Below are 11,309 nucleotides of genomic sequence, written 5' to 3'. Positions count from 1 at the left end.
TAACGACAGTAATAAACTCTTATTAAAATGATATGACAACTAAAGAGAATATAATGAATCAAAAAAAAGAGGTAGTAGTTAGCTGTGTTGGACGGTCTGTTGCACTCGGTGGGGGCAGGGATTTGTAGTTCCGGCAAGCCGCAGTGAGATCTTCGGATTGCACGGTTGTCGGAAGTTCGCCTCACTCTATCTCGTCGTCCGTGATCATCTTGACGCTGCTATAAGGGAGAGATTTGCAGTTTCTTGCAATAGGCTGAGAGCCCCAACCGACAGGCTAGCAGCCTCTAGATTTTTCTGTGCGTACGTAGTACGTGCGTGTCTCGAAGAGAGACAGAGAGAGAGAGAGAGGAAGCCACGATAGCAAATGTGCTAACAGCACCCGACTGTTTACTCGAGTTCTTACTTTCTCTAGATAACCGAGCCTCGGTCGTACATGTGTTAAAAGCACCCGACTGTATTAGAAACTCTAACTTGAACAATCGCGTAAAGCCGCTGCGCAGCAACTCACTCTTTTCAGCAGACCAGAAGCACGCGCGCCTCCGATCGTAGACGAAAAACCGAATGACGCCAGACGCTGCTGCCCTCGTGACAACAGCGCCACGCGCGCGTAGTAATACATAGCCCAAGAGATGCGCGTAGGGACGCTTGGCCCTAGCGCGCACCTTATTGCCATCCTGGTTACCTTCCGAAGGAGCGGTACTTTTTGAACATACCGCCCGCCTTCGTTAATGAGCATTAACGAATATGTCACAATGTGTCTTGCTCGATCGGAAGGGGACAAACTTTTGCAATGGGTCGTGTTAGGACTGAAGTTTGAGTTTGTATCGTGACAACTCGAGTATGACCGTCCTTACCCGGGTGTGTTTGGATAATGCGCCCCAATAGCCATTTTGAAGGCGGGTACCGATCATCAACTACCAGAACTAAAGTCCCTTTCTCGAGGGATTTATTCACTCTGTTCCATTTGTATACCGAAAGATAGCGTTGAAGACACTCCTTAGACCATTGTGACCAAAACGACTCAAGCTTCTGCCGAACTAGTTGCCATCGCGATAATCGACTTAACTTGACCGTGTCCAGGGAAGGTTCCGGAACAATAACTGGAGCACTACCCAGCAAGAAGTGCCCAGGTGTAAGTGCGTTTAGATCGTCAGGGTCGTCAGTGAGAGGGCACAAAGGCCTGGAGTTGAGAACGGATTCCACCTGTGAAAGTAGGGTAGTCATTTCTTCATAAGTTAGGAGAGTATCCCCTATAACTCTACGAAGGTGGTATTTGACCGATTTAACCCCCGCTTCCCACTTCCCTCCGAAGTGCGGAGCGGAAGGAGGGTTAAACTTCCACTGCGTCCCGTCATTTGCAAGTAGCGTGGCGAGTTTGGTTGACTCCTCCGTGGATTGCGAGAATAATCTTCGTAATTCCGCGTCTGCTCCTTTGAGCGTAGTGCCGCAATCGCTTGAAAGCGTGACGCAAATTCCTCTTCTTGACGTAAAACGCTTATACGCGGCGATGAAAGCCTCCGCAGTGTAATCCGTAACCAATTCTAAGTGCACTGCAGAAGTCGAGAAGCAGACAAATACCGCGATGTAAGATTTATACGTGCGTGCGTTCTTCCCTTTCCACGTTTTCGTCACGAATGGTCCTGCATAGTCAATGCCCGTATGTTCGAAAGGACGATTGGGCGAGACTCGGGTAGCGGGTAGTTGACCCATCAACTGCTTTGCCCTTGTCTGTCTGTAGCGGGCACACTTAACACATTTGATGATGAGAGATCGGACAGGAGCTCTTCCTCCTACAATCCAATACTCGCTTCGTAAAAGAGATAAAGTGATCTGTGTGCCTCCATGCAAGGTCCTCAAGTGAGCATCTCGAATAATGAGTGACGTCAAAGTTGATTCCCTTGGTAAGATTAGGGGATGCTTTTCATCTTGAGAAAGAGAAGAGAATTGAAGACGACCTCCGACTCGCAGAAGTCCCTTGGCATCTAGAAATGGTGTGAGACGGACAAGCGGACTTGACTTTGAAATAGGTCGCCCCTTGGAGAGCAGCTGTAGATCACCCTGAAATGAAGCCCTTTGGATTTCCTTGACCCAGTAGAATTTAGCGTCCACTAACTCTTGCGTAGTTAGAGGACCGAAAGTTGACATGGCGGTACACCTTTTGAAACGAGAGACTGCTCGTTGACAAGTGGCCGTAATTCGGTACAACTTCACAAGGCTGGAATATCGATTGATTAGATCCCATGGCGTATAATTCTTGGTGTTAACTGAAAGAACCTTCGTAGGTCTTTCTTCAAGGTTTTCTCGTATGGGCTTTTCCGTAGGGAGTCTTGGCCAGGCTGACGAAGGTTGGGAGAGCCATGAAGGCCCACACCACCAACTTGAAAGCTCCGACAGCTGTGAGGTTGTTAGACCTCGTGTAGCAAAATCGGCCGGGTTGTCCGTACCTGGCACAAACCTCCACTCGGCCTGAGGTATTGTTTCTTGGATGTGACAAACTCTGTTATAGACAAAATCCTTCCATCGAGAGGGATGGCTGTTCAGCCACGTATGTGTGATAGATGAGTCGGTCCACAGTATTATGCGTAGATTCTTCCATTCCAATACGTGTAACAGATGGGAGACCAGTTTGGTTAATAAGACTGCACCTGATAACTCTAATCGGGGGACTGTCAATCGCTTTAATGGAGCGACCTTGGTTTTCGAGGCCACAAATCTGATGTTTACTGCCTCTTCCTCGCACGATGTCCGTAGGTACACAACAGCTGCCATGGCTTGCTGTGACGCATCACAAAACCCATGAATCTCAACTTGGCGATCGTTAGAACACCCTATCCATCGTGGGAGCGTGAATTTTGGCGTATCCTGAAGAGATCCGATAAATGTAATCCATTTACTAGCAACGTGGTCTGGCAAAGGGTCATCCCAACCTAATTTTATCGTCCATAATTCTTGAATTAGGAGTTTGCCAGTAATGGTGATCGGAGATAGAAACCCTAGGGGGTCAAACAGTTTTGCTATAGTAGACAAGGTAGATCGTTTCGTGATCACACCTTCTGCTGGAAGAGTATATTTAAAAATAAAGGTATCTGTGGATGGTTGCCAGCCAAGTCCCAACGTGTAGACGACTAAGTTCTCCTTATGTTCTATGAATTTAGAGTTATTTTGTTTATCTGTGGAGACAGAAGAGAGCATGCTCGAATCATTGCTCACCCATTTTTGTAATTTGAAGCCGCCCGCCATGCACAGTTGATTTAATTGCCTTACAATTTCTTGAGCTTGTTCAAGAGTATCCGCACCTCCAAAGATGTCATCGACATACCTTCCTTTGCTTAACGACGGAACAGCAAGCGGGAACTTTGTCCCTTCATCTTCTGTCAACTGTTGCAAGGTACGCAGGGCTAAGAAAGGAGCACAAGCCAAGCCATACGTTACGGTAGTGAGGTGGTATGTGCGTAAATGACCTTCGTTGTCAATCCAGAGAATCCGTTGGAGATCCCAGTCATCCTTCTGTACGTTAACCTGCCTGAACATTTTCTCTATGTCCGTAGAAAACACATAGCGAAATAGTCTAAACCATATTAACACGTCGAACAGATCAGTTTGAAGTTTAGCTCCAGTGTGTAATAAGTCGTTAAGTGAATGTCCGGATGTTGTTGGACTCGATCCGTTAAAGACCACACGTAATCGCGTAGTAAGACTATGCTCCCTTAAAACTCCGTGATGAGGAAGATAGTAAGTTATCGGAGGGTCGGTCGTATCTTTCGGAACAATCTTCATGTGATTCAGTTTTTCGTACTCGTCGATGAAATCTGCATACAACCGCGAAAACTCGGAATTGGAAGAAAGTTTGCATGACAACTTCTTGATCAATCGAACGGCTTTGGCCTTGGAATCCCCCAGTTTATTTACAGGCTCCTTGAGGGGTAATCTCACTACATAGCGACCATGTTCCGTTCGAGAATGAGTAGACTTAAAATGTTCTTCACAAGCCTGTTCGTCGGTGGACCGAGATGAAGTCTTGAAAGGAGCGATTTCATCAAGTTCCCAGAATCTACGCATTAGGCCGAATAGATCACTTTCGAGTGATACGTGAAAACTTTGAGAATCGCCAGGTGTTGATTGAGAACTCGTTGGTCCGGAAATAATCCATCCAAGTTTTGTAGCCTGAGCCATTGGAGCGTTATTCGATCCCTTTCGTATACCGTTTTGAATGATTTGACCGAAGACGTCGGCTCCTAGAATAACATCAATTGAACCGGGTGCTAAATAATTCGGATCCGCCAACTGGATCCCGTCCAAATGTGACCAGCCGTGATTCTTCAAGGAGACCGATGGAATTGTCGACGTGAGCTTTGGTAAAATATGCGCGGCTATTGAACACTGGAAGGAAGACTTAAAATGAGGTTTTATGCTAAAGGAGGTCATGCCTTTAGTTCGGTTAGACGCGACACCTCCTATTCCAATCAGTGGAATGTGAGAACGAGTACGTGGTAGCCGTAGACGCTGTACTAATCGTTCCGTAATTAACGACACCTCCGAGCCTTGGTCAATCAAAATTCGTGCGTGTGAAGAATTTCCGTGTTCGGATGTGATAGTAACCAGAGCGGTTGCCAGTAGAACATATGGCGTTTTGACTTCATTTCCAAGTGCAGAATGTAAAACCTGAGAGCCGGTAGTTGTCTCCGTGTTGTCAGGCTTAGTTGTAGTCGGTTCGTTAGGTTTTCCTGTTGCCAATTTCGCCGAATTGCTATTAGACTTTGTGCTTTCCAAATTGCTACGATGAAGCGTGGTGTGATGCTTTCCAGCACACTTTCTACAACGTGTAGTTATACGACATGCTGATGCCCGATGCGGGCCGAGACAGTTGAAGCATAGGTTATGTTTCTGGACAAGTACTACGCGTTGTTGTACAGTTTTGGAGACATATTGCGGGCAACTGGCGGACCAATGATTTTCGGAACAGAACGAACACGATTTAACGGTCTTGTTTTTGCCTTGGTAATGAGATTTGACACTACTTGGATTTAACTGAGAAACGAACTTTCCCTTTCGCGTTTCATGACCCTTCAGATTCATAAGTCGATTTCGGAAGAACTCTTCAAACTGTTTCCATGTCGGAAGTTCGTTAGAGGGACCCCGATGTAGATCCCACATGTTTACGGTATCAGAGTCGAGTCGCTGTATGACCATAAAAATTAGAATATCATCCCAATGATGAATTGGTCTTCCCAACGTGTCTAAGGTTCGATATGTCTCCATAACGCCAGTAAACAATTTCTCCATTTCTCCCGCTGTCGACTTCGTCATCGGCTTTAGACTGAATAATGACGTTATCGCGGAATTGACTAACATCCTTTTGTCTTCGTAAAACGACACGAGAGCTTTCCAATCGTTAGAGAAATTACCGCCCGTAAGCATAGTGTTTTTCAATAGATTATATGCCGATCCTGTTAAACTAGTCTTCAAGTATTGTAATCTTTCGATGTTAGTTAGTGAGGAATTGTTTATGACTAAACTAGTAAAGAGATCTTTGAAATAGAGCCAGTCCGCGTGATTTCCATTAAACTTGGGAATGTCATAGTGGGGAAGTTGCGATCGATTAATAAACGCGACGGTCTCGGAAGTTGATTCCGAAACGTGCCTTGAAGAGGACGTTCCCGGAATGCTTCCATATTCCGATTGTGAATCCAAAGCAGAATTGAACCGTTCTACAGACTCTAAATAACTTTCGTTTACGACGGAAAATAAATTATCTTTAAAATAGGAATGCCTCATTATACCCTCCCTATCGTTGTCATTCAACTGGTTAACAGCCAATGTAATGGCATCATGTTTTACACAGAACTTGTCCCAATTATCCTTGAGCGCCGAGAGGCGTATGTTGATTCTTTGAGAAGTTACACTTTCCATGCCATTTTTCACAAGATTTTCATAGGATTGCCCTATGGTTTTCATAAGCACGAGCTGCTGCTCAACATAATGCTCGACGTGAGTTAACCTCATGATTCTCTCCTTCGTTCACCGCCGAATTAATATATCCGAAATAATCTCCAAGCTAATATGTCCGAAATAATAAATCTGAAATAATATATCCGGCTCGAAGGACCAAAATGTTTTGATTATACGCTGAACGGTATTTTTGCTCGGAAAACTATTCGAGAAAAGGGATAGGGAAAGAGGGGGCGAAAGAAACAGAGGGAGGAAGAAAGGTTATGGTAACAGGACTGTACAAAGAGTGCGGAAGGCAAACAAAACGATGGGAGAGAATCACGTGTCTTTCACATTAAATGTATTTTAGTAAGTAAATAACGACAGTAATAAACTCTTATTAAAATGATATGACAACTAAAGAGAATATAATGAATCAAAAAAAAGAGGTAGTAGTTAGCTGTGTTGGACGGTCTGTTGCACTCGGTGGGGGCAGGGATTGGTAGTTCCGGCAAGCCGCAGTGAGATCTTCGGATTGCACGGTTGTCGGAAGTTCGCCTCACTCTATCTCGTCGTCCGTGATCCTCTTGACGCTGCTATAAGGGAGAGATTTGCAGTTTCTTGCAATAGGCTGAGAGCCCCAACCGACAGACTAGCAGCCTCTAGATTTTTCTGTGCGTACGTAGTACGTGCGTGTCTCGAAGAGAGAGAGAGAGAGAGAGAGAGGAAGCCACGATTGCAAATGTGCTAACAGCACCCGACTGTTTACTCGAGTTCTTACTTTCTCTAGGTAACCGAGCCTCGGTCGTACATGTGCTAAAAGCACCCGACTGTATTAGAAACTCTAACTTGAACAATCGCGTAAAGCCGCTGCGCAGCAACTCACTCTTTTCAGCAGACCAGAAGCACGTGCGTCTCCCCCGATCGTAGACGAAAAACCGAATGACGCAAGACGCTGCTGCCCTCGTGACAACAGCGCCACGGGCGCGTAGTAATACATAACCCAAGAGATGCGCGTAGGGACGCTTGGCCCTAGCGCGCACCTTATTGCCATCCTGTTACCTTCCGAAGGAGCGGTACTTTTTGAACAGACTTATATCAGTCAAAGTACGAAATTTTTGAGTAAAATCTTTTTGCGATTTTCTCCAATATCTCTGTGATCTGATAGCCCCCAGAAGAGTTCCAACTTTTATCATAATGGATAGAATCGCTAAAGTGAAAATCGAAAGACTTATATCAGTCAAAGTTCGAAATTTTGAGTAAAACTTTTTTTTGCCAGTTTCTCCAATATTTCTGTGTTCTGAGAGCCCCCAGAAGAGTTCCAACTTTTATCATGATGGATCGAATCGCTAAAGTGAAGAATGAAAGACTTATATCAGTCAAAGTTCGAAATTTTGAGTAAAATTTTTTTTGCGAATTTCTCCAATATTTCTGTGTTCTGATAGCCCCCAGAAGAGTTCAAACTTTTATCATAATGGATAGAATCGCTAAAGTGAAAATCGAAAGACTTATATCAGTCAAAGTTCGAAATTTTGAGTAAAATTTTTTTTGTGAATTTCTCTTTTCGAAAATCGAAAGACTTATATCAGTCAAAGTTCGAAATTTTTGAATAAAATTTTTTTTGCCAATTTCTCCATTATTTCTGTGTTCTGACAGCCCCCAGAAGAGTTCTAACTTTTATCATGATGGATCGTATCGCTAAAGTGAAAAACAAAAGACTTATATCAGTCAAAGTTCATAACTTTTGAGTAAAATTTATTTGCGAATTTCCCCAATATCTCTGTGTCCTGATAGCCTCCAGAAGAGTTCCAACTTTTATCATGATGGATCGAATCGCTAAAGTGAAAAACGAAAGACTTACGAGGTGTGTTCAAAAAGTATCGCGAATTTTGTGTTTTTTCAAAAATTATTTATTTATTCATGAATATCTATTTTGTCCCCTTCAAAGTAATCCCCATGAGATATTATACACTTGTGCCAACGGTTTTTCCAATCTTCGAAGCACTTCAAAAAATAATTTTTTTTTTATCTTGTTCAGCTCCTCCTTCGATGCCGTCTTTATCTCGTCAAGCGGAGCGTAACGTCGTCCTTTCATGGGCCTCTTCAGTTTAGGGAACAAGAAAAAGTCACAGGGGGCCAGATCTGGGGAATACGGTGGCTGCGGCATCATTAGTGTGTTGTTTTTGGCCAAAAAGTCGCGCACAAGCAACGATGTGTGAGCAGGGGCGTTATCGTGGTGCAAAAGCCAATTTTTGTTCTTCCACAAATCCGGGCGTTTCTGGCGGATTGCTTCGCGCAAATTGCGCATAACTTGCAGGTAATATTCCTTATTGACCGTTCTACCCTGTGGCAAGAATTCATGATGCACCACGCCCCTGCAATCGAAGAAAACTGTCAGCAAAACTTTCACATTCGACCGAACTTGGCGCGCTTTTTTCGGTCTTGGTTCGTGCGGCAGCTTCCATTGAGATGATTGAGCTTTGGTTTCCACGTCATAACCATAAACCCACGATTCGTCACCAGTTATGACCCTCTGGAGCAAATTTGGGTCGTCGCGGACAGAGTCCAACATCTCATTAGCAATGTTCATGCGATGCTGTTTTTGGTCGCAATTGAGCAATTTTGGTACGAATTTCGCGGCGACCCGTCTCATGCCCAAATCATTGATAAAAATCGAATGGCACGAGCCAATCGATATGTTTAGGTCCTCAGCAACTTCTCTAACGGTGATTCGAAGATTGGCCAATACCATTTTCTCCACTTCATTAATTTTTTCGTCTGTTGTTGAAGTGCTCGGGCGTCCGGCACGCTCTTCGTCGTTCACATCTTCTCGGCCTTCTGAGAACATTTTGTACCACCGATAAACGTTGCTTCGGTCCAAGGTAGCTTCTCCGTATGCCACAGTCAACATTCGGAATGCATCCGCGCACTTAATTTCGTTTTTCACACAAAATTTGATACAGGTTCTTTGATCCATTTTTTTGAATAGGTAAAAAACGAAGACGATCCAAAACACGTGCAAGCAAAGCAGCTGTCAACAATTAAGTGAACATTCAAAATGGCCGAGCTTGTCGGCATAAGTGAGAGACATGAGTACCAACATAACGCCACAAAAAGATCGAAATTCGAATATACGTAACCCGCGAAAATTCAAAATTCGCGATACTTTTTGAACACACCTCGTATATCAGTCAAATTACGAAATTTTTGAGTAAAATTTTTTTTGCGAATTTCTCCAATATTTCTGAGTTCTGATAGCCCCCAGAAGAATTCTAACTTATATCAAGATGGATCGAATCGCTAAAGTGAAAATCGAAAGACTTATATCAGTCAAAGTTCGAAATTTTGAGTAAAATTTTTTTGTGAATTTCTCTTTTCGAAAATCGAAAGACTTATATCAGTCAAAGTTCGAAATTTTTGAGTAAAATTTTTTTGCGATTTTCTCCAATATCTCTGTGATCTGATAGCCCCCAGAAGAGTTCCAACTTTTATCATAATGGATAGAATCGCTAAAGTGAAAATCGAAAGACATATATCAGTCAAAGTTCGAAATTTTGAGTAAAACTTTTTTTTGCCAGTTTCTCCAATATTTCTGTGTTCTGAGAGCCCCCAGAAGAGTTCCAACTTTTATCATGATGGATCGAATCGCTAAAGTGAAGAACGAAAGACTTATATCAGTCAAAGTTCGAAATTTTGAGTAAAACTTTTTTTGCGAATTTCTCCAATATATCTGTGTTCTGATAGCCCCCAGAAGAGTTCAAACTTTTATCATAATGGATAGAATCGCTAAAGTGAAAATCGAAAGATTTATATCAGTCAAAGTTCGAAATTTTGAGTAAAATTTTTTTGTGAATTTCTCTTTTCGAAAATCGAAAGACTTATATCAGTCAAAGTTCGAAATTTTTGAATAAAATTTTTTTTGCCAATTTCTCCATTATTTCTGTGTTCTGACAGCCCCCAGAAGAGTTCTAACTTTTATCATGATGGATCGTATCGCTAAAGTGAAAAACAAAAGACTTATATCAGTCAAAGTTCATAATTTTTGAGTAAAATTTATTTGCGAATTTCCCCAATATCTCTGTGTTCTGATAGCCTCCAGAAGAGTTCCAACTTTTATCATGATGGATCGAATCGCTAAAGTGAAAAACGAAAGACTTATATCAGTCAAAGTACGAAATATTTGAGTAAAATTTTTTTTGCGAATTTCTCCAATATTTCTGTGTTCTGATAGCCCCCAGAAGAATTCTAACTTATATCAAGATGGATCGAATCGCTAAAGTGAAAATCGAAAGACTTATATCAGTCAAAGTTCGAAATTTTGAGTAAAATTTTTTTTGTGAATTTCTCTTTTCGAAAATCGAAAGACTTATATCAGTCAAAGTTCGAAATTTTTGAGTAAAATTTTTTTGCCAATTTCTCCATTATTTCTGTGTTCTGACAGCCCCAAGAAGAGTTCTAACTTTTATCATGATGGATCGTATCGCTAAAGTGAAAAACAAAAGACTTACATCAGTCAAAGTTCATAATTTTTGAGTAAATTTTTTGCCAGTTTCACCAATATTTCTGTGTTCTGATAGCCCCCAGAAGAATTCTAACTTATATCATGATGGATCGAATCGCTAAAGTGAAAATCAAAAGACTTATATCATTCAAAGTTCGAAATTTTGAGTAAAATTTTTTTGCGAATTTCTTTTTTCGAAAATCGAGAGACTTATATCAGTCAAAAGTTCGAAATTTTTGAGTAAAATCTTTTTGCGATTTTCTCCAATATCTCTGTGATCTGATAGCCCCCAGAAGAGTTCCAACTTTTATCATGATGTATCGAATCGCTAAAGTGAAAAACGAAAGTCTTATATCAGTCAAAGTTCGAAATTTTGATTAAAATATTTTTTGCGAATTTCTCCAATATTTCTGTGTTCTGATAGCCCCCAGAAGAGTTCTAACTTTTATCATAATGGATCGAATCGCTAAAGTGAAAATCGAAAGACTTATATCAAAGTTCGAAATTTTGAGTAAAATTTTTTTTGTGAATTTCTCTTTTTGAAAATCGAAAGACTTATATCTGTCAAAGTTCGAAATTTTTGAGTAAAATTTTTTTTGCGATTTTCTCTAATATCTCAGTGTTCTGATAGCCCCCAGAGGAGTTCTAACTTTTATCATGATGGATCGAATCGCTAAAGTGAAAAACGACAGACTTATATCAGTCAAAGTTCGAAATTTTGAGTAAAATTTTTTTTGCGAATATCTCCAATATTTCTGTGTTCTGATAGCCCCCAGAAGAGTTCTATCTTTTATCATAATGTATCGAATCGCTAAAGTGAAAATCGAAAGACTAGTATCAGTCAAAGTTCGAAATTTTGAGTAAAATTTTTTTTGTGCAT

The 11,309-nt window shown here is 41.7% G+C and overlaps 1 protein-coding gene across 1 annotated transcript; it reads right to left on the bottom strand.

Annotated features, from left to right (window-relative positions):
• Positions 1 to 747: 747 nt before the first annotated feature.
• LOC105203726 lies at positions 748 to 6,003 on the bottom strand. Its single transcript, XM_011172602.3, has one exon. The coding sequence runs from the start codon at positions 6,001 to 6,003 to the stop codon at positions 748 to 750; it is 5,256 nt and encodes a 1,751-aa protein (XP_011170904.3).
• Positions 6,004 to 11,309: the final 5,306 nt, after the last annotated feature.

Source organism: Solenopsis invicta, chromosome 1, assembly GCF_016802725.1.
Source record: "Solenopsis invicta isolate M01_SB chromosome 1, UNIL_Sinv_3.0, whole genome shotgun sequence".
Taxonomy (NCBI): domain Eukaryota; kingdom Metazoa; phylum Arthropoda; class Insecta; order Hymenoptera; family Formicidae; genus Solenopsis; species Solenopsis invicta.
Note: the sequence above shows the minus strand (reverse complement) of the source record. Positions and strands in the feature narration are given on the sequence as shown.